Raw genomic sequence first — 24823 nt, 5'->3', positions numbered from 1 at the left:
AATATGTTAACTAAAGACAATTTTAAACAAACTTAAAGATTTTGCAGTAAGTTAGCTTTTATAATTGTTATAGTTAACCTTTTTTTCAAGCTTCAAAGACGTAAATACTTTTAAATTAATGGATACAAGATAAAAATCGCATTTCTGTTTCTAACGCATCTCTTATTAGTATGGTAGTTTTTCGTGCGAGGGCTCTGTAGTTCTAGAAATATTTTTTTCTTTTTTTCATGTAAGCACTTCTCAATTATACGTATACACACGCAGAACTCAGGCGTCTCCTAACGACTTAGTTGCTAGGCGCCATTCTTGAAATTTGATTGGTTGCCAACCTTAACTCTTATTGGCTTATATAATACCACTGGCTTCTGACAGCAGACATTATCAGCTGTTTTAGAAATTCTAAAATCAGTCGACGTAGTTCAACGAGGTCGACTGTGTGGATTGGTAATAAACTGCTAACTTTTGCACCTTCTAATTGCATCTTATGAGACCTTGCATGCGAAATAATAAACACGTATTTTGCTGATGCTAAACAGTACCACTGGGTACGGAAAAGTTCCACAAATCCCCGTATCTTCGGCGTGGACTAAAAGTAACTTTGGAGGTATTTTACATCATCGAGTTAACATGAGAATCCATGATTTTCAGAGTAGTTCTGCTTTTAACAATCATGCCTTTGGTGATACAGCGATTTCCTGGGTTGACTCAAAAGGTAGGTATAAGTAAATAACAGTGATCATTTTAAAAATTTTAATATATATTTCAGTCCTGTATCAAGAAGTTAATATGTAGAAGCTAACGCTAATATATTTATGTTTATGCACATGTCAGATTTTAGTGACACTCTCGTGAAATTTACATTCATAATAAGTTTCACTGACATTTGTATTAAAATTGGTATTAACACAGCTATGAGAAAAAAAACACACACTTCAAATCCAAAAGTAGTTGCTGCTTTTTATTTAAGCCTACTTAATAAAACTAAATCATTGCAAGACTTGCAAGAGTTCAATTCATGATGTTAGAAAAACACGTGGGTTCAAGAAGTCTTGATAGAAACAAGATAAAAACCCATTAATCCGAGCACTTTTGAAAGGTCCATCTTTCGAAAGCGCTCGAGTTATAAGGTTTTTATTTCATTACCGAGTTCAAAGGTTTGTAACAAAACATTTACCGTTTAAGTATCTCTCACATTTAACTTGAGCATGAATGTATACACTCCCCATAACTGCAGATTTTCATTAACTTTTAATAAAACAAGACACAGACCAGAAGTAGAAATATACTCAGTAAACAGTACAGATAATTTAATATACTGGTCTAACCAGAGGTGTGTAGAATCATAAAACAAAAACTTGTAGTCATGAGATTATTTTCGTTTCGACCCTAATCCCAAAGTGACACTAAGTGTGATTTTGACACTAACTGGGTAAGTGAGATATTTTATATTCTAACCTGTGTTATTAATGGAGTTCTTCTAAGTGTGTTGTTATGTTGTTTTTTCTAGACATCTTCTTCACAGAACACCGGGAGAACGAAGCTCACGAACTCGCTAACTGTCAACTTCTCTCCCAAAAGTTAGAAGACTGCCTAAAAGATGCTAAGGGTACGCAGTTACAGTGTACCGAAGTACTAATTCCTTCTGATCTCATGTTACGGATTGTACGGGATATACTGCGCATGTCAGAGAAGGAACCTTGTGGACTCCGAGGTTGCGTAGTATATGTAAATCTAGAAGAGAAGAGCTTATGTAGACGGATAGGAAAGGTGAAGTACGATCCGCACACTGTTGCGACCTTTGAAGTGTTTTTAACTCTCAAACAAGACTGTAGTAGTTGGCTAAGTTTGAGACATCTAATCCCGGCTCGACTACTCAAGAGCCTCGGTCGGAATTCTCCACTAGTTATTAGCGAAAACTACGTATTGAACAAGAAGAAACTATACCGTTCATCCAGTTTTCACTAATGCTTTTTGCATACATATACGCACAATTATCTATAATTCTGTATATAGCTCTCCGTGTGTGATTTATTTTCTATCATGGGATGGTTATACTCTTAAATAATTGGTCCGGTTTTGTTTGAAAACGAATCTGCTTTGGACCAAAGGTTATTGTGTGTTGCGAACCTTCCTTTGTTATTTTACAAGCATTTGACATTTGACATTTGACATTTGACATTTGAAATATTTCTCTCTTTTTCTCCAAGACTGTGATCCTTTTGCTGTACAAACCGTACATTAGCTTTAAAAATATTGTATGTGATGAGTAGGGAGGATGAAATACGTGCTACCAGACAAAATCCTTGAATTTGCATACACAAAAAAACCTTCTACTGTTTACACTTTATCAACTAGTCAATTCTTTTCAAATTGCGATAACAAAATAACTGATGTTTAAATCTACGAAAATTCACCATAATATTGTTTTACTAGTTTGTTTCTAGTCTCTCCCTTCCGCTATAACCAAAATAACAACAAACACACTATAGTTTAGTTTTGGTCTTCCACTGGGGGTGCGTCTGGCTCCGTGGTACAAGCTTTGGTTACTAGCTTTTTGTTGTATTACAATATTTGTCAATGTTTTTTTTTTACAATAAATCTTATGCCTTTTTTTTAATTACAATAAAACATTTCAACACTGTTATTAACGTCTGTGTTTCTGTTTTTGTTTAGAAGTATTACTTAGCCATCACGTTTGTGTTGTTTTATTTATGCAGACACAAACTAGCAAATCTAAAGATCGTAACAAATAGTAATTATATGTTAGCTTAACTGCATAAGCCATTCTAAACAGTTAACGTTTTGATAAGTTTCAAATAAACATCACAGCAAATGCTTGTTTTTATAAAACGAACAAAAATATGAAGAAAAGAAGGGGTAAATGTTAAGGGTGTGTGTGTGTTTTATTACAGCAAAGCCACATCGTGCTATCTGCTGAACCCACCCAGGGGAATCGAATCACTGATTTTAGCGTTGTAAATCCGTAGACTTACCGCCGTACTAGCGAAGGGCAAATTTTAACAGTCTTCTCTTGTCTATGTAAATTGTAAGTTTTGATAAGATATGTTCTAGAACCTTGTATTTCATTAAAACACTAAAACATATTAAACAAAATAAAAATAAGATGATTTTATGGACTGAGAGAAAAATATGTGAAACGTTTGATGTTAACATATTTAAAATATTTTATTAGAAATACAAATAAAATTACAGATTGCTTAAAAAATCGAAATTTGTAATATCTGCAGAAATATATGTTTACGTAACACGGAATTGATTCATTAATATAACAACTCTAAACTTCAAGATCAAACAAACTGTATGTTGCCTGTATTTAGAGGAACAGCATCTTTTCCAGCTGCAAATATACGCTTCAGAAACGACGGTAGAAAATATCAGTGATGATTTCAACATTGCTACAAGACAGGGTCGTCTTTAGAAGTAAATAATATGAACATCTTAAAAACGACACTGCTATTCTACTTGATACTTAGATATAGACCACTTTTTTCCATGATGATCATAAACTCTGATATACTTCTACCATGATCAACACCAAATGAGAAAACTATGATTAGGTTCTTCAACAATTAACGTATCACATTAGTCTTATGACAACATTCTAGGGTTAAGGCGTTCGACTCGTAATCTGAGGGTCGCGGATTCGAATTCGCGGGTCGCACCAAACATGCTTGCCTTTTCAGCCGTGGGGGCGTTATAATGTAACAGTCAATCCCACTATTCATTGGCAAAAGAGTAGCCCAAGAGTTGGCGGTATGTGGTGATGACTAACTGCCTTCCCTCTAGTCTCACACTGCTAAATTAGGGATGGCTAGAGCAGATAGCCCTCGAGTAGCTTTGCGCGAAATTCATAAACAAACAAACTAGTTTTTAATACAGCAGGTGGCGGCTTTGCGGAAGAGATTGAACTTTTAAACTTAACTCTTTCTATGGAGAGCAGAAAAACTAAGACTAAAGCAAGAAGGTGTTTAAACGAGTAGCTTATTTCATATATAAAAGGCTGGTTGTCTTCTAACGAACTATCTTTATGACATATTAACAGCTGGTGTACACCAACAATGCTAAAGTCAAACACATACGTAAACAACTGTATATATATATATATACTTATTAAACGTGTGACGATACAGTGACGTCACACTAGTGATACGATACATTTATGCGTTTTCACGAAATTTTGCTTTCAGTAAACATTGCAAGTCTTTTCTATATTGAATCATTATTTTGCTAAAAATTAATGATTCAGTATAGAAAAATAAGTATAGAGTACTACATGTCTTTGTTTCTTTTATCAAAAATATTACATTCAAATTAACATAAATTAACAATAATAAAGTAGACAGATACTAACTTTTCATTTTACTCTACTTTTCTTGCTAGCCGCCATTTAGTTGGTCCCACCTAAGAATATAAAAAAAGAACGTATAGTGTGAAGTGCTTGTTATAGTTGTTGTTGTATAGCCGGGGAAGATGGTTTTATAGACAGTTACATTAAAAATGTGGTTGTAGTCGAGCACGCATGTTACCAATATACACACCTGTGTGCGCATGTACCATTATAAACTTCTGCCTACGCAGTTACTCAAATATGCTCCTGTGCGCTCATGTACCAATACACGCGTTAAATCATGACTACGTGAAGGTTCTCCGCTGGTACAATGGTAAGTTTTCGGACTTAGAAGGCTAAAATCAGCGGTTCAATTCCCCTCGGTGGACTCAGCAGATAGCCCAATGGGGCTTTGTTATAAGAAAGCACACAAACTACGCGAAGAGTTGAGAATTGGTTCTAATCAAGATGATTATCTAGACAGTCATATTAATAAGATGGTTATAGATTATTTTATAGACAAACAGATTAATAAGGTAGTTATAGATTATTTTTATAAACAAACAGATTAATAAGGTGGTTATAGATTATTTTTATAGGCAAACAGATTAATAAGATGGCTGTAGATCATTTTTATAAACAAACAGATTAATAAGGTGGTTATAGATTATTTTTATAGGCAAACAGATTAATAAGATGGCTGTAGATCATTTTTATATACAAACAGATTAATAAGATGTTTATAGTCAAGGTGGGAGAGATGGTTTTATATTAAACAAGACATTGTTGGTAACATAGATAATAAATTACAAACAAGACGAGCAAGCTTTGTAACAAACCGTTAGTAAAACCTCTGTATCTAGATACGTATCGCAACGACTACTATGATGAAATACGAGTATCTAGAATAATAACTTGTGAAAGGTTTTAAAATAGTGTCACTTTTGGAAGGTTGTTAGATCAATTTCCCAACGCAAAAGTTTGTGTTTAAAACTTGGAACTTATTAGAGCTTTCACTTAAATACTTACAATTGAGAGTTTTGTTTGTTTTGTTTGTTTTTTTGGAATTTCGCACAAAGTTACTCGATGGCTATCTGTGCTAGCCGTCCCTAATTTAGCAGTTTAAGACTAGAGGGAAGGCAGCTAGTCATCACCACCCACCGCCAACTCTTGGGCTACTCTTTTACCAACGAATAGTGGGATTGACCGTCACATTATACACCCCCATGGCTGGGAGGGCGAGCATGTTTAGCGAGACGCGGGCGCGGCAATTGAGAGACTGTATATGTTCATTTAATATTTTCTCTAACTTTTCAACTTTGTTTTACATAAATAAATGCTTGTCCCAGAACTTTGCAGATACCGTGTTTCTCCGATAATAAGACCTACCCATAAAATAAGACCTGGTGTGATTCTTGGGGATAGTTTTAATATAAGCCCTACCCTTAAAATAAGCCCTAGTTAAGAGTAGCAGGAAGAGGAAAGAAATAAAAAAAAAATAATTTATTAATTAGTTTAATAGTTAGTTAATTAGTTTGTTTAAGTATTAATCAGTTAGTTTAATAGTTTAATAATAGTTTATTTTAAATGGTTAGTTTAATAGTTTTACTTTGTAACTTCATTTTTTTAATATATCAAAATAAGACATCCCCGAAAATAAGCCCTAGTGTCATATTTTGGAGTGAAAATTAATATAAGCCCTGTCTTATTTTCGGAGAAACATGGTAATATAGTTACTTCCTATACACAGAACAAATGGAACCTCACTGTGCAACTAATTCATTGTTTATCTAACACCATACGAATATGTTTTTTGCAAAATACCGAAACACGTCTATGGTGCAAACAAGTTTATCTAATTCTCTATACATTTAAGCATAATTTATTTATCTAGGACTCTGTAATGGGACAATGCTTAAGCCCGAAAGTTTTATGGGAGTGGTGGTGGTAGATTGCAGAGTCATTATTACATAAAACGTGTCTAAAAGGATATCAAAATATAGTTCTTTCAGATACAAATACTTTCCCCCTCATAGATTTCTGCCCAGGTCGCTGGTTCAAATCCCATTTATGTTTCGTATGGATACATTTCTTCCAAGTTATATAGTTGGATATAATTACAGCTTCCTTACATTACATAGATGGGTACGATTACGGCTCCCCTAAGTTATATAATTGACTGAGATTAGGGCTTCCTTGCATTATATAGTTGGGTACGATTGCAGCTGAGTATATTATATATTTGGGTATTATGCTAATTTCAGTATGTTTGGATTTTCTGTGGCTTGACTTTTATACTCTAGAGTTAGTTAGTGTTCAAATTCCAGAGACTTACAAAGTTAAATGCAGGAAAAATCTCAAGACCCTAGAGTTGGACACGGATCAAATTCCCAAGATAGACTTTAGGCTTGAGTCCAGTTTTGAAAATATATATTTTGAATAATTCTACTTCACCCAATAAATATAAATATTTTAAAAAAATCTGAATATTGTTAGCAAAATAAAAAGTTTAAAAAATTCATTGTTTTAGGAGAAATACTATGAAAGTTTTAGAAGTGTCAGACAAGCTGGCAGAAAAATAATAACGAATAAAATAATTTTGAAAAACTGTCAATATATATATATATTTATCTAAACTCTCTCTCTCTCTACGAGAATTCAGCACGTAATTATTAAATAATGAAGAATTCCGACAACAAAATAAACATTAGAAGAACGTTTTGGTGTTCCTGCGCGAACCATGTTAACTGTATGTGTTGCAACTATTAGAAGTTAATTAGTTAGTTTGTTTTCGAAATTTCATCCAAAGCTACTCAGAAGCTATCATCACTAGACGTCCTTAATTTACAAGTGACATACTAAAGAGGGTTTGTCTAGTTCAAGTTAAACACAAAGCCACACAATGGGCTATCTGTGCTCTGCCCACCAAGTGTAACGAAACCCAGTTTCTAACGTTATGAGTCTGCAGACACACCGCTGTGCCATTGAGGGGGGGGGTCGAATAGAGAAGGAGAGCAGTTGCTAACACATAGGCTACTCTTTTATCGACAAATAATGGGATTGATCTTCACCCTACAACGTCGCCACAGCTGAAAGGAGAGGTATGTGTCTTATCAAATTTTATTTCATTCTTATGGAATTTATCGACATCAGAACATCACTTTTCTAGATATGTAGAAGATGGCATACGATCGCATCACATTGTAGCTGATCGAAATTAGGAATTTGGATGAACATACTTTTTTTTTTTGGAATTTAGCCTCCACAACAAGATAATGAAAATGATGCATATTTGGGGCGTATTTGTAACGTTTATATTTGTTCATTCATGATTTGTTATTCGAAAAAAAGAACATTTTGAATTTGCTTACCATCGCTAAAGACTTAGCTTTGAGCAAGAAACTCGCAATATGTACAGTTGTTTTATTTTTAAAGTTTTTCGTATTATTTTACTCTAGTTAATAATTATTGCTATTTTAATTTTGTTTTGTTTTTCCTTTACTTTGATTGCCCATCACCCAAATAGTCAATCTTTCCTACACGTCTAAGCTTAACATGTCATTAGGTACAAGGTGAAGCAGTACAGTAACTTTGAAAGCACGTGACACAGGTGTACCTTCTTTATTTACGTAGCTAAACTGAACTTGAAGTAGAAGCCCCAGGTGGCAGGCTTCATGTGATAAAGTACAGCCTATCGCACACCTGCAGAAGACGACTCAGATATAACGTCAACATTCTTCCTGATAAGTTTTTCTTCTTCACTTGTTGAATTTGATCATATTGAGCATATCACTTAAATGTTTGTTTTTAAATAAAACTCGCGGAGTTTTAAGAGCAACACGATTGCTAAGTAAATCGTTTTGTGTAAAAAAAACAGCAACAATAAACATGGGAATTTAAGGTATAGAACACAATATATCTCCATAAACATATATACACTTTCTATCTATCTATAAGATTACTGTGCTGGAGTGAGAAAAGCATTGTTGAATATGTCTACAGCTTATAGCAATAATAACAAAAAGAGCTGATTATTTTGCAAGAGAGGTCACTAATTAAATAAAGTGCCTTAAGTGTCGGAAAAACATAAACACATACGCCCATATATACAGTAAATATATATTTGTACAAATTTTGGGATACATTAAAATGGATAGTTTTTTAATCAGATATAATTTTTGAATGTAAGCTTGGTTCATACAAATAGAAAATACGTTTAAAGGATTTTTTTTAGCCGCGCTAAACTTTATTTTATGGTCATCTAAAGATTGTGCAATAAAAACATTTCATATTCTACAAAATATGAGAAATAAAATACAGTTTCAGGTTCCCATTTTTGCAACTGTTTCGTACAGCTAGATTATTATAACTTATTTAGAGTTATAGAATAAATCGCTCCTTGGTGATATTAGAACCTTGTGTGTTATTAAGTGCTTCGAAATAAATTTCTCCTTCATGTAGGCAGAGCTTTTGATTATTAAGTATTTTATAATATGAATGACTCGACATGACGAAGTGGGTAGAACGCTCGATAACTAATGTGAGTGTCACGGGTTCGAATACCGTCAGAATAAACTCACTCGTCCATTCAGCTGTAGAAGCATTACTGTGTGACGGTCAATCCCATTATTTGTCGATAAAAAGTAGCCCAAGAGTTGGCGGCGGGTGGTGCTGACTATTTGCCTTCCCCCTAGTCTTACACTACTAAAGTAGGGACGGCTAGCGCAGATAGCCCTCGTGTAGCTTTGCATAAAATTCAAAACAAACAAACAATCTTCTTATGAAAAGAAGGTTACCTCTCTCTTGCGTTATTTTCAAGTTCTAGTTACAACTAAGCTAATTATTCTATTGGAACAGAATAATTTAATGAGTATTAATCTGAGAATGCGTAAGAGCCTTCACATTCGTGAATTATTGATGAATTTACTTGTTTGTTTGTTTGTTTGTTTTTGAATTTCGCGAGGACTATCTATGCTAGTCGTCCCTAATTTAGCAGTGTAAGACTAGAGGGAAGGCAGCTACTCATCACCACCCACCGCCAACTCTTGGGCTACTCTTCTACGAACGAATAGTGGGATTGCCCGCCACATTATAACGCCCCCATGGCTGAAAGGGCGAGCATGTTTGTCGCGACCCTCAGATTACGAGTCGCACGCCTTAACGCGCTTGGCCATGTCGGGACATGATAAATTACAAGTAGAAACATATTTCAACGCAGAATATAGAAGAACAATCGGGAAATTCATGTTTTTCGTCTTATAGAAACGTATATTCCCAAGGGATTATAAAATACGTGAAACATCTAAAAAGATATTAATTAAGCATTGAAACAAGTGTTCGAACAAGAAATGTGAATGATCTCTGAAATTAACTGTCGATTATAATTGTTTATATATTATGAAACACAAAGTATACAATGTTAGCGCGTAAGGCGTGCGACTCGTAATCCGAGGGTCGCGGATTTCGCGCTAAACATGCTCGCCCTCCCATGTATAATGACGGTCAATCCCACTATTCGTTGGTTAGCCCAAGAGTTGGCGGTGGGTGGTGATGACTAGCTGCCTTCCCTCTAGTCTTACACTGCTAAATTAGGGACGGCTAGCACAGATAGCCCTCGAGTAGCTTTGTGCGAAATTCAAAAACAAACAAACAAATACAATGTTTCCAAGGGTTTGAGTATTTATTTCTACGTTAATTATATCATAACCAAATACGTTTACACATAAGGAAATAACGCACGATGAAATGTAGTTTATAGAACTGAATAATAGTCTAATTTTATTTAATTATTTTAGCTGTGGGCTATACTTTGCTTCCAAAAAACTTAATTTGGTAAAGGATAAAAAAAAAAAGACAGAAAGAAGGGACAAGTATCAACCGACGTAACCATGTTCTTCATAAACATATACTAAAATAAAAGAACCAATGACTTCCTGTTGCTTAGGGTGGGTCACCCTATTATAATAAAGCTTGAATGATACGTTTGTTGGTTGTACCCTTCTTGTTCATCTAACCTACAGTACACGTTAAAGCTATGCGCCTTGTTGCTAGGCTACATATAATTAGTCCCGCTTTTGTAACCAGCCGATGACTTCACGCACCAGCAGATTTAAAACTAGTTTGCAAATTTTAGAACGATAGTTTTCAAGTTGTTGAAGTGCTGACTGAGAGTAATGGGTTGGTGGAGCAGTTTCTAAAACAAAAAACAAAACAAAAAAAAAACAGATAGACTGATGGATAGAGAGAAAGTGTATAACTCGGCAATGAATTCATGATGGGGGAAAACAAAGTTTGATAATAAAGATGAGGACAATTGATAAAAGGGGAATGAGTCAAGTATAAATGTTTTGTGTCTTATCAACCGTCTTTATTTTTATCATTATACAACCTTCTTTGGAAAGTAGCACGATTGCAAAACTATTATACGCAATGAAAAATAAATTGTGAAATTTGTGATCTATACCAAACAAAAATCGAAAATATTAAGTCTTCTTTAACGTTTATATTCTAGGTTGATTTAAACATATATTATAGCAATACAAAATATTCTCAAATCATGACAATTTCCTACTTTATACAAGCTAAGCCTAATAAAGTTTATTTGTTGTATTAAATTTAAAACGAGTTTCAGCTCCTTGTATTTTTCTTTTCTTGGGTTAATAATATTGTTTGTTTATTGTAGAGCAAAGCTACATTAACCTATTTGCTGTGTCTACTGCGGGAAGTCTAACCCTGGATTTTAACTTTGCAAGACCGTAGACATATTGCTGTTCCACCGGGGAACGGATTATTAATAGTAATAAAAACATTTTATTTTGAACTGGTTTGTTTATTTTGAATTTCGCGCAAAGCTACACGAGGGCTATCTGCGCTAGCCCTCCCTAATTTAGCAATGTAAGACTAGATGGAAGGCAACTAATCGTCACCACCTACCGCCACCTTTTGGACTACTGTTTCATCAACGAATAGTGGGATTGACCGACACATTATAACGCTCACATAGCTGAATGGGTGAGCATATTTGAGGTGACATGGATTCGAATCCCCGACCGTCGGATTACGAGTAGAGTGCCTTCGAAGTAACTTTGAAATATCAAGGACTTCGCAGGTTTCTTATCTGATAATTAAAGGAGATATTAACGTTTCTGCACTAAGAGGGTCAGGCGCGGCTTAGTGGTTAGTGTTTTAGTTGAACATCTGTGGGTTTATGGATCACGATACATTGTCTCAAAAAAACAAACAAAAAGGAAAAATATCTCTCCACACTATGTGGCCTTGAGTGCGTGACAAGAGTAACTTTCAAATCATACTATCCGATTAAGATTTAACGGAAGATGCTTTTAACTAGTTATATAATGTTTGTCAGCTTAAAATTAGGAACTGTTTACAGTTACAAATAAACTTTGTGTAGCTTTTAATAAGTATTACAAACTAACAAACAGTTCCTAAAAGCTCAAGACGGTGCCACAGTTCGACGACAAAGAATATCATGAGTTTTGTATTTTCAGTATAACACTAAACAGGTACAATGGACATTTAAGTTTCTTATATAAATAAATAGTTAAATGTGCTATACTTTGGAGTTCACTAAGTATCTTACACGTCAAACATTACTGTCGAATATATATAAATAAATAAACGTCAATAAGTAAGTATGTGTATCTGTTTCTCATAATCTTCCACAATTCTTGCTTAATCAGTACAAAACTTGATTCCAGTGACACAGGATGGCATGAGGATGATAGATCACGGAGTTGAATTCGCCCTCTATTTTCATATCTAATTTCGGAAAAATTACCAATGGTGTACGTTCCTCAGCATTAGAATAAACTATGCAACCATTATTGCTGGACTTCTTGAAAACAACATGTCTTTGTTTTCACTATTCATATATTTTTTATTGCAGTTTAATACACGAGGGCTATTTGTGCTAGCCGTCCCTAAGTTAGCAATATAAGACTAGAGGGAAGGCAGCTAGTTATCACCACCTGCCGCCAACTCTTGGCTTACTCTTTTATCAACGAATAGTGGGATTGACCGTCACATTATAATGCCCCAACGGCTGAAAAGGCGAACATTTTTGGTGTGACGGGGATTCGAACCCGCGACCCTCAGATTACGAGTCGAGTGCCTTAACCACCTGGCCATGCCGGGCCCTTTGAAAAAGGACGTTAGCAAATTAGTTACCCAGAATAAAATGATAATCAAAGAGGGATGATGTTAGTAATCAGGGTATCCATAGAAGTATTCCCAAGAAGGGCAAAGTTTCCAAGGGGGAGTGAAAAAATCTATCGTGAAATTAAGAATTTAATAACAAATAAATAAACATATAATGAATAAATAAATAATTGTATTTCTCATTTTCCGAAGGGGAGCAAGTGCCTCATCCGTCTTCGTGGACATCCACCTTAGTAATAGTAAGTTGACATTAGAAATGATTTTTTTCCTCACAAAATTACTGAGACATGTTTTAGTTACGTTCCAAAATGCAGTATCTATCAAGTTCAATTAGTAAATTTATATAATATCAGAGATATGTTTTGCACTCTTCAGTAGCTGAACAGTAATTCGGAAAGCTCATAATGTAAAAAAAAAACAAAAAAAGGTTTCAGTATACGTATAGCTTTACATCTAATGACAAACTATTCCACTCAAACTCTGATTTACATTGTTGGCCCTGCCATCTTTTGGCATCATAACTACCTATAATGATCATTTATTTAATCTTCTACAAATGTTTGTTTGTTTGTTTCTTGAATTTTGCACAAAGCTACTCGAGGGCTATCTGTTCTAGCCGTCCCTAATTTAGTTGTGTAAGACAAGAGGGAAGGCAGTTAGTCATCACCACCCACCGCCAACTCTTGGGTAACTCTTTTACCAACGAATAGTTGGATTGACCGTAACATTATAACGCTCCCACGGCTGAAAGGGTGAGCATGTTTGGCGCGACGGATCTACAAATGACTAATAAAATTATATTTCTGTTGTTTAAATTTAAATAAGCTAAACATTTATTGAAAATTTGTAATAATATTACACTTTGCTATATTTCAGCCCACCGCTAGTACAGCGGTATATCCACCGATTTACAATACTAAAATCAGGGGTTTGATTCCCCTGATATCCCAATGTGGGTTTGCTGTAAGAAAAAAACACACACGCTATCTTGTATCTTTGAGTAATTACAATGAGAAGGTGAATACCATTAACGAATATAAAACACTCATATTAAATCATAACAAATAATTTTTTTTAAATATTATAAAGTTATTATTTACTTGATTCACATTTTTATTGACGACTTGACTAAGACTACTTGTTATTATCAGGTGAAAGTTTTGAATTTAATACTTCATATACTTGACTCCCTTTAATCACTCTACAAAAGTAAACTGCATAAAGTTAGTTAAACTAGATGGCAGCACAGTAGTTATTGAATTTATTTTATTTCTGAACATCCAAAACCTTGAAAGATAATTTACGAAGAATAAATAGTAGATATGTCTATCTTCTGACTTTAGATGCATTAAAATATTGTGAATAACCTAATTTAATAAAGTTTTTTTATATTACAATAGAAGACCAACATACGTTTTCAGAAATTATGTATAAAATAATTCAAATTATTTTTTGAAGTAAAAACTTTATATTACAAATAATATTGTTTAAAACTATAATGACAAGATATTTCTGAAAAGAATCTCGTGGATGTGTTATTTAATCTAAAATTATGAGATACATCGATGCACTTTTTAATTTCTAATCCTAAAATAAATCGTATTTAAGTTGTTGTGGTAGTAATGACCCCAACTAGGAACTTCATAACTTGTTCGTTTTCGAAATTCGTACAAAACTACACGAGTGCTGTCTGCGTTAACTGTCCTTTACTTAGCAGTGTAAAACTAGAGAGAAGGCAGCTAGTCATCACCACCCACCGCCAACTCTTGGTCTACTCTTTTACCAACGAAGATTGGGATTGACCGTCACTTAAAACGCCCCACGGCTGAAAGGGCGAGCATGTTTGGTGCGACAGGGATTCGAATCCGCGACCCTCAGATTACGAGTGAGTGCTTTAACCACCTGGCCATGCCGGGCCCATTTGTATATTTGTTTATTGTCTTGAATCTACTGTGTACCTGGATTAAATAAAGTAAATTGTTATTCTAAGATCCATATAGTCGTAGTTCGATATTTTTTATGATTTGTTTGTTTGTAGTTGTCAGTCCGAAGACATCTCGCTGTGCCACTGTGTGTGTGAGGATTTTTTTACAGATATTGTTCTTTTGTTAAAGTTCCTTGTAACATTTCTCAATTTCCCAATTGAAATGTTCAATGTGATATCTGAGCTGCTCACAAAAGAATGTAATATGTCAGTCGTACGTGATTTTAGTAATTTTTCAATACCGAAACAAATAGAGAGACGAAATACAACACTTTTATGTCATGTTTTGTTTCAATACTATTATAAAATATAAACTTCATAGACATGTATTTGAATTCTTTACTACTCTAATCAATCTATAGGTTCTGCTTAACCTTAAACGGTCAGTTGTGTATAAATTCCATGTTATTCTTCTTGTCTTCGGATATGTTAGCTGATAACATATGAAAAACTAATCTTTCTTCCTAAGACAAAATTCCACCTAACCTCTGCTGATGTTATACTTTTTTAGGCACAAATAACTGTTCTTATTAATTATGTATACACATGATTGCTATATTTTAGTTTAAGTTATAAAATGATATATTAATTAACTATTCAATTACTGATCTGTTTTTGTATTGTCGTTAACTATACACCCTTGTGCAAATTAATTGAAACAAGACGGAAGATTACGATTTTTTCAATTTTTTGCGTTTTATTTCTAAGAATCCAAAAATTACAAATTAATACATGATATGATCGCCTTTATTTTTCAGAAGATCATTAATCCGCTTTGGCATCGAGTCCAGGAGTTGACTGCAATCTTTACTAATTTTTGGATGGCGATACCACACTTCAATTATGGCCTTAATTAGCTTATCTTTCGTAGTACAGTCTTTTCCCCGAAGTGTTTCTTTTCAAATCGCCCAAAGATTTTCAATAGGATTTAAGTCCGGAGAGTTTCCAAGCCAGTCCAGCATCTTTATTCGCGTTGTAGTCATAAAATTCTTCACAAGTTTCGATGTGTAGCACGGAGCTAGATCTTGCTGAAAAATTCCAGATCCATCTAAAAATCTCTTTTTCAATTCTGGAATGACTCTTCTCTGCAAAACTTCGATGTACTGTGGTCCTCGCATCATACCTTCTACGAAATGTAAGCCTCCGATACCATAGTAGCTGAAAAAGCCCCAAAACATCTTCTTTAAGGGATGTTTTACGAACTGATTGATGTGAGACTCTCGAAGTTTCTCACCTAGAGATCTATGAACATGCAGACTTCTTTGTCCCTGTACGAAGAAATGAGTCTCTTTACTGAGTAGCACCTTCCTCCAATGTTCTTGCGTCCAGTTCTTGTATTTTAGACCCCATTTATACCGGTTTTTTTTTCATTGAGTTGGTATGAAGTTTTTTTTACTTGTCTCCTTGCCTTTCTAACGCAATTTCGAATGACGTAATATTTCTCAAAATTTCGTCATTTATCCCAAAAATAGATCGACTGTACTGGACGCCGTCTGTGTGAAAAAATGAGTATTAAAGGAAATCAGCTTGTCCAGCGAGCCTACACCGGCCGCCATGCTGAAAATATTGTGAAATGACCATCTGTTTCAATTAATTTGCACAAGGGTGTATTATTAATGTTGTAATTTAAACGTACGACAGAGGAAACTGCCGATCTTAATGATGGCGTTAGTTTCAGGTTTGTTTGTTGTTAAATACAAAGTTATAAAATGGTTATCAATCCTGTGTCTACCTACCTCCCGCTAGTACACCGGTAAGTCTACGGATTTACAACGCTAAAATCAGAGGTTCGATGGGCTCAGCAAATAGCCCGATGTGGCTTTGCTATAAGAAAAAACTCACTCTGTGCCTACCACGAGTATCAAAACGCTGTTTGTAGCGTTGAGAGCCATCAAACTTAACACTCAACCAGTGGATGGGGGAAAAGTTTTAATAAGATAGGTTAGAACACTCAAAATAGGTGACGTAAAGTGTTCTAGCACATTTGATCTTTGTTTATAAATATGAACTATTTTTAAGTATGTAGAAAAGTGTAAGATAGAAAATGGAAAGGGTAATGTTTTAGTTTTCGCTGCTACATTTTATTATTAGGCTCGTTAGTTTTACTTTAGATAATGTTATTTGTTACGTAGGCCTACAGCAACTTCAGACAGTGTACAAGTGTTCAAGTTTGAAGAAACGTTAAAGTTGGAGATAAAGTAATGGATCATCGTTAGGTGGACTAATCGTTGAATTATTTTCACCAGATGATTTAAAAGAACCTGATAACGAAAGAACTACGCTATTACAGTACTGTTTACGACTGGTCTGGTTTACGTATTATTTCGTAGCTTTATATTTCTGCCCGTTACAACACTGATTGTAAGATGTGTCTTTGTGTTTTTTCCTAAAGCAAAACCACATCGGGCTATCTGCTCAGCCCACCAAGGGGAATTGCACCCCTGAATTTAGCGTCGTAAATCCTTAGACATATCGCTGTATTAGCGGGGTGACTGATTGTAAGGAATTGACCAGAAAACTGGGTGGAATCACTCATTTTTTATGTAAAATACATATGAAATTCCAACTTACTTAGTGGGAATAAATGCAATATTGACAGTATTTTCTATATTTATGTGTGTGCGAATTATATGTCATAATGGACTATATAACAACAAGTCATTGACTCTCAATAAACTTGGTGCACAGATTATTTAGAAAAACGCAATCGAAGAACTGATGTTGTAAGGATCCTACCAGGAATTCTGAGACTAGATATTACATACCACGCGCATGTCACATGAGTTTTCATCGTGTGAAGATAAACCTTTTATGTAGATCAGTTTTAGACAAGCAAAAACACTGTGCTGTCCAATATCACATGCCTTAAACTTAAAATGTTTAATATATCACAATAGATTCTTTCCATGGTTACAAAACATATAATCTAATTCATTAACAGATGTCCAATATCACCTAACTTTATCTAACAATATCTTATTCGTTTTATAAGATGCTGTATACCTAACTCCCTCTAGTGAGTAATAAAGATATAACTTCTGAAACACATGCTGATTATCACCTTGATTTTTCTAACATGAACCAAACTTTATTATTTTCTGTATTCATAAGACGGTTGGTATGGGTATTAAAATAATGCACAGAACAACGATTCGACATTCTTAGGTCATCTTCAGGTTAACAAAGAGAGTTTATTGCTTGTTTTACCTTTATATTACAGATTCCAAATATCATATGCATCTGACTCTTTCTACCAGATGCAAAATATTATCCAACTCTTTATAACTGACCTGGCATGACCAGATTGATTAGAGCGTTTGACTCGCAATCTTCGAATCCCAGTCTCATCAAACATACTCGCCCTTTCAGCCGTCAGGACGTTGTATTGTGATGGTTAGTCCCACTATTCGTTGGTAGTAGAGAAGCCCAAGAGTTGCCTGTAGGTAGTGATGTCTAGCTGCCTTCCCTGTAATTTTTCATTGCTAAATTAGGAAAGGCTAACGCATATAGTCCTCGTGTAGATTTGCACGAAATTCAAATCAAACTCTGCAACAACTACCAAAACTTATTTTATTTTTTATTAAACAGAAAGATGACAAATATCACGCGCACCTGACTATCTGTATGATATCACCAAATTCTATCTTATACATATTAAATATTATATGACTTTCCAACAAATAACAAAAATTACGTGACTATCGGATGCCAAGTATCAAACAATGTTAAACATCACCATTTTCTATGTCTGATGTGAAATGTTACTTGATCATTTCTGTAAGATCTTAGTCACTACCTGCTTCTCTAAACGATGACAAAAAATCACCATATTTCATATTATATATTAACTATCACATACAAGTCTCTGAATGACGCTGAATTTCACAACACCAGGTTATTGATTAAATAATATTGTTTTATGTAGTAAATGTCACGGAAGAAATTACTTTCACAGAACGAGTTAATTTTAGACTCGTAAAACTTTGAAGAAAGCATTCAAAAATTGCGCATAACTTCAAATTATCTTTTTTATATTTTAAGCAAAGAGTTTTAAAATTCAAGTGACTCTTAAAAGACATTCTTGGACGTTGCATATGCTGAGAGAAGGCGAAGGACTAGAAAAGTGGTTAACTTTCATAACAATATTTTAAGAGAACATAATCGATTAACCCTTCCATTACGGGTCGGGTAGAATTCACCCAGCTCGTAATCATGAAAGTATCCATGAGAGTAATTACGTTATGAAGTTTGATAAATGAGTTAAATGTTAAGGTTTTGCAATTAAATATTTTCTTGTATTTTTGTTACCCGCTAGTAGGATGGTAAGTTTACGGATTTACAACGCTAAAATCAAGGTTCGAGTTTCCTCGGTGGACTCAGCAGATAGCTCGAGATGACTTTGCTAAATGAAAACACACACTTGTATTTTTTTGTTTCTGAATGTTGGCTATCCAGCGTGCAGAGAAATTTTTATTATAAGATTAAAAATACTTTTACGCATAAGAAAAGTTTAAATGTGAACTCTTTATGATCTCCAGATAATTATCCATTTTCTTAAGAAACAATTTTATATTTTGTTTATTTTCACTATCGAATAAGGATCTCTGTACTTGTCCAGTGAATATTATCAATCTCGTAACCACCACAATAATTTATGAAATAATTTATATTTTTTCCTTTATAGCATTACTAAAAATTATAATACGAAAACTTAAATGTTTAGTCTATATAGCTTTAATAACAAAACTTATACATTTATATATATTTTTATTATACTTACTTTTCAGCCATTTCTGGCTAACATCTCAGAAGTTACAGTGACACGGCGCACATGCATTCATGTTACTCCATCCAAGAATATAGAACTTACCTTTACAAAGTGACCTATCCTGGCTGTGTTTTAGATAACTAGTATTTTGTAAAGTACAGTCATTTTCAGTTATAATATATTATATGTGTATATTTCTGTTATTGTTATTTACAAATGAGTTTTAAGCTTATTTTTCTTAAAATACAGACTAATAAATAAATCAAATAGTAAATCAAGAAGTAAATCAAACAACTATCACTTCAAGTTACCACCTGTGTACTCGGTTAATGGTTCTCGAAGCTTGCTAAACTTTAAAGAAATTTTGCACGTGAATGTCGTGAAATGAAATAATTAGTTAAAGGTTTTATATATTCATTCAAGTAATCAAAAAGGTCATGAATTACCATATTAATACCATAAAATCCCTTCATAGTTTATTAGCTGAGCTGAATATGAATTTTAGAAAAATATGAAATTTCGAGTAGACTCCTTGAAATCTTCTTTCGAAAGAACAAGATGGCGTCCGTTCTAATGAAAATGGCTGAAAAAGCCACAAGGGGTACATACTGAGCTTTCCATTGCTTATTCACATGTTATGTACACAAGTAAGTGTTAATAACGGACCGTTTCCAAAATGGCTTGGTTTCTTTTGAATTTCGCGCAAAGCTCCACGAGGGCTATCTGCACTAGCCGTCCCTAATTTAGCAGTGTAAGACTAGAAGGAAAGCAGCTAGTCATCACTACCTACCGTCAACTTTTGGGCTACTCTTTTACCTACAAATAGTGGGATTGACCGTATCATTATAACGCCCCCACGGCTGAAAGGGCGAGCATGTTTGGTGCGATGAGGATTCGAATCTGCGACCCTCGGATTACGAGCGCATGCCTTAACGCGCTCGGCCATGCCGGGCCAACTTTTAATATCAACTATTAAATTAAATATTAAATAATATATAGTAAGAAAATCTGAATTATTATCTACAGTTTGATAACAAACGCTATAGCATGGGCATTTCATGGAATGTTTTTATCTGAAATAACATTAATATCCTTTAGTTTTTATCTGTTTAAGATATGCGATGGTTGGACATATATGTCATTTTGTGCCACTTTTTGAAACAGGGATTATCCTTAATTATGTTGCGTACTTTTATTTGTGTGTATTTTTTTTCACTTGTAACAAGTCTCCGCAGTTTGCCTACCACTGCTAGGGTACAACGTGTTGCAGGTCTCTTTTTGGATGTTCCTGCGATCCCAAGTTATTTTCGTTCATTTTTCGTTCTATTAAGTAAAAGAGCTTATTAGCTTGTTTGTAGTTAAGACAAAGTTATTGAGTGATCTATTTGTGCTTTGCCCACCACGAGTATCGTAATTCATATTTTTAGCGGTATGTCCAAAGCATACCATCCGCAGGCATACCTCTAAGCCACTAAAGGACAAAGTAAAGTGGACTTTCCTGTCATAGAAATTCTAAGTCCTCGACTATGTTTTGAACATTTATAAATACGTGTAGGATGCTTATATAGTTTATCGCTGATTTTCATTGTATCTTAATACTTTCAAAAATATTTGCGGTTAGTAGTTTTAAAGGTTTCTATTATTATAATCGCAACTTGTACCTACGGAAAGGACATTTTTTATTTAGTTTTGTGAGTTGAAAATGCAGAGGTGTAATTTTTAGAGGAGTTTCACGAAGAACACCTTTAATTAACATTGGGCAGCAAAAAATATATTTATTATTAGAAACACATGCAAATGTTTTTGAGTAATTTGACGATGTTGGTTTTAAGAGTCGTGTTGAACATTTATTATCACATTTAGTTATCGACTTATGATAGATTTATTTTTAAAATCCTTATATGTATCGTGAAAACAACTTTTTATTTAATAACTGTATTTATTAATTGAAAATTGCATTTACGAATGTTCAAAAACAATACTCAGTAGCAATACCAGTTTAAAACACCACAAATGTAATAACATTATGTACTTGCCATGAATTCAGTTTAAAAATTTTATCATGACATTATTATTTATTACAAAATATTTGTTTAACTTGTTGTATTTTTTGTTTATGTTCTCAGTTTCACGCTGTAAAAACAATAGTAATCTCCCGTCATCGCAGGACTGTATTCTATCATTACTATTTCATTGTAAAAATATCTTGATGGAAGTACTCTCCATGCTCATCTATCACTGAACCTAGATCGTTTGGAAAGAAGTCTAAGTGGGAGTGTAAGTAATGCATCTTTAGTGACATCTTAGACCTCATGTTCCTGTAATTATCGAGCATATAATCAATAATTACATCATAGTTTTCATCTCTGTGGTTTCAAAAGAAACTTTTGACAATCATTCTGAATGTCTTCCAAGCAGCAAATTATTTCTGGTTGAGTACTGTTTCAAAATCACCATCCATCAGCACTTTCCAAATCTGTGATCCAACAAAGAAGCCTGCTATCTATTTCCCACTGATTTTTGCCGTTATTCACTTTTAATTTTATTTTCATTGTTTATTTTGATTTTACCTTTATAGAAGTTAGTCAACATTTCTTATAACTATTATGAACCATACACACTCCTTTGACACAAAATTAAACCTGACATAAACAACTCTGGATTATGATTGGTTAATTCTCAAGGCCAACTCATATCGAACATCCAGTTTACGTGACATCGAAATCACATTCATTAAACATTACCCTTTATTCTTCCAGAAGAAGAATGGTCAACTATACGAAAGCGCTCGAGTTTTGGGTCTCGTTCTAAAAATATTGTAAAATAAAGATAACCTTTCATTTTTGCTTTATTAATTTTTGGAAACTTGTCAGATAAATATTTGAAACCATTTTCATCTTTGTTCATTCCTTTTTCAAAATTCTACATCAAATCCAGCTTAATAAAAAGTTGGGACAGAAACACATTTTGAAAATTCCCGAAAGGTTGACTCTCGATATTCTGTTTCTCTGATATATAATTTTCTCTCACTGACTATTCTTTGTTTTTGAAATGATTTGTATCCTATTGGTTGTTCCACAGACACAAAAAACAACAATATTTGGTATACCCCTCTCTACAGACCTAGCAGAAATGCAATAACGTTCAGATCACTACATATGTTCCACCTATAGTAATCATATTTGATTGTTTCAAGCATAATGTGCATGATTTGATAAGTTTATCGTGAATCAATGGCTTAGTTTTTCTATTGTGCAAAACTACAGTTTTAAGACTAACTTTAGCTGAATCAATATAAAACTCTCCATCTCAATGGTAATATTTAGTATATTATTCTTCCATTAGTACACCAACATTTGTACTGGAACACAAAGTATTGTACATGCTGTAGTGAGAATCAAGACTTTGATGATGACATTGGTTAAATAAAACTGTTACTCATGAAGCTAGTCAATCCCACTGCTATAAGTGAGAGTCAGGAAGTTCCCCGTGCTACTTTGATAGAGGAATGTCGTAAATCAGATGACTTAGCTTTTGTTGTGTGATCAGATGAGGTAGTTTATGTTAAGGTACCACAGGAATAGAAATGCTAGATGAAGATTACTTATTGACTTCTTCTGAGAATATCTCTTCTGTTTCCCAATTAACTGGTAGATGTGACACTGAAAGATCATCTCCATGAGAAAACGATTTCATTGCAGCTTCAATATCTGGATATTTAATGAATTGTTTAGTTTTGCCTGATGGCCAAGCGCGTAAGGCGTGCGACTCGTAATCCGGAGTTTGCGCCCGCGTCGCGCCAAACATGCTCGCCCTCCCAACCGTGGGGGCGTTATAATGTACGATCAGTCCCACTATTCGTTGGTAAAAGAGTAGCTTAAGAGTTGGCGGTGGGTAGTGATGACTATCTGCCTTCCCTCTAGTCTTACACTGCAAAATTAGGGACGGCTAGCACAGATAGCGCTCGAGTAGCTTTGTGTGAAATTCAAAAACAAAACAAACAAATAGTTTTGCCTGAGTATCCAGAAATGTAAGTCATGCAAAAAACAACAGTAAGTTAGATAATCTTTGGACTAACACCATGTCCTGAGAACTGCAAATGGCATATTTGCTTTCTTTTTACTAAGTTTCTTTGTTAAGCCAGATGTGCAAACTGTACCCACACATGTTGTGCCCATTGTTTTTCCTGGTCACTTATTTTATACTTAAAATAGTGGTACAAAGCTACTTTTATCTTGTGTGTGTGTGATGTTTTTCTTTCGTAAAACTGTAATATATTTTTCACAATTGTAACAGGAACTGAGATGTTTAGATGAAAAATCGTTCAGATCACAAATTTGTGATATGTACCTTTTGACATTTGGGGTGTTTGTATATTTTTAAATCCTCTTTCGCCCCATAATTGAACGGATTGGGACGGAGTTGTGTCTTACAGGTTTTAGTTAATACGTACGATAATGAGATATTGAGAATGATCCTGAAGTCATTTCTGGAAGAGGAAGGAAGAAGTCAAAGTCAGGCGGGTCTCACGACGAAAAGATTAGAGGAAAAGAAAAATCGTCGGCATAATATTCTAACATACGGACTTTGGCATGTTTGGACGAGGATCTATAGTGAGAGAGGCGACTGATTCTGCCCCTCTTTTGCTCAGTCAAGGGACTTCTTGCAAAATGTTCTTGCAAACTAGACAGGTGAATATTTCGTGATTCCCAGTCGGAGTAGATGAGCTTGAGAATGAATCAAAAGTGGTGCATTTGGCTACAATTATATCAAGAAAAAATAAAAGATATGAACAATATATTTGTAATTTTACACTAATACAACAAATTCAATGTTTGAATTTATCAAAAATCTATGTTTTTTTACCAGTTAGACAGATAAAGCAGACTTGATTTCTCAGCATAAATCTAATGTACTGATTTGATTTCTGATAAAATACTCAGATAACTCAATATCTAGAGGTGACGGACAAATTCTGATAGCATTTTTTAAATCAACACCATCAAATAATCACGAATCATCAGAATTTTTTCTGGAAGCAAATATTTTGTTTTCCAGTGTAATCTTTACTGAGGGGAATGTATTGTTTGCGTAATATATAAATAATTAGTCACATGTTTTAATGCTTGAAATATTGGTCTCGCTGAATAAAAGTTTCACAATTCAGTATTTGTTTGTTTGTTTTGAATTTCGCGCAAATCTACTCGAGGGCTATCTGCGCTAGCCGTCTCTAATTTAGCAGTGTAAGACTAGAGGGAAGGTAGCTAGTCATCACCACCCACCGCCAACTCTTGGGCTACTCTTTTGCCAACGAATAGTGGGATTGACCGTTACATTATAACGCCCCCACGACTGAAAGGGCGAGCATTTTTGGTGCGAGCGGGATTTGAACCCACGACCCTCGGATTACAAGTCGGACGTCTTAACACGCTTAGCCATGTAGGGCCCACAATTCAGTAAAAGAAGAAAGTTTTCTGCTATTTCAAGACCAGCATTGTTTTTTTTTAAAGTATTTGTTAAGCTATAGGTAAGTAGGCGTAAATAA

General features: G+C 34.3%; 1 protein-coding gene across 1 annotated transcript; it reads left to right on the top strand.

The window, feature by feature from the left end:
• The first annotated feature begins 373 nt into the window (after positions 1-373).
• On the top strand, positions 374-2644 carry LOC143229429 (DNA damage-inducible transcript 4-like protein). The gene is made up of 2 exons (XM_076461738.1): positions 374-712; positions 1508-2644. Exons 1-2 carry the CDS (start codon positions 526-528, stop codon positions 1963-1965), a joined length of 645 nt encoding a protein of 214 aa, XP_076317853.1. The 5' UTR covers positions 374-525; the 3' UTR covers positions 1966-2644.
• The last annotated feature ends 22179 nt before the right edge of the window (positions 2645-24823 follow it).

This window comes from Tachypleus tridentatus, chromosome 10, assembly GCF_004210375.1.
Source record: "Tachypleus tridentatus isolate NWPU-2018 chromosome 10, ASM421037v1, whole genome shotgun sequence".
In the NCBI taxonomy this organism is placed as follows: Eukaryota; Metazoa; Arthropoda; class Merostomata; order Xiphosura; family Limulidae; genus Tachypleus; species Tachypleus tridentatus.
This window is presented reverse-complemented; position numbering and strand designations above follow the sequence as displayed.

What these genes read in the sequence shown, in the direction of transcription:
- LOC143229429 (XM_076461738.1), top strand. Translation starts at nt 526, where the DNA reads ATGCTAAACAGTACCACTGGGTACGGAAAAGTTCCACAAATCCCCGTA. An exon ending in TTCCTGGGTTGACTCAAAAG is followed by an intron (nt 713 to 1,507) that starts GTAGGTATAAGT and finishes TGTTTTTTCTAG; the next exon opens with ACATCTTCTTCACAGAACAC.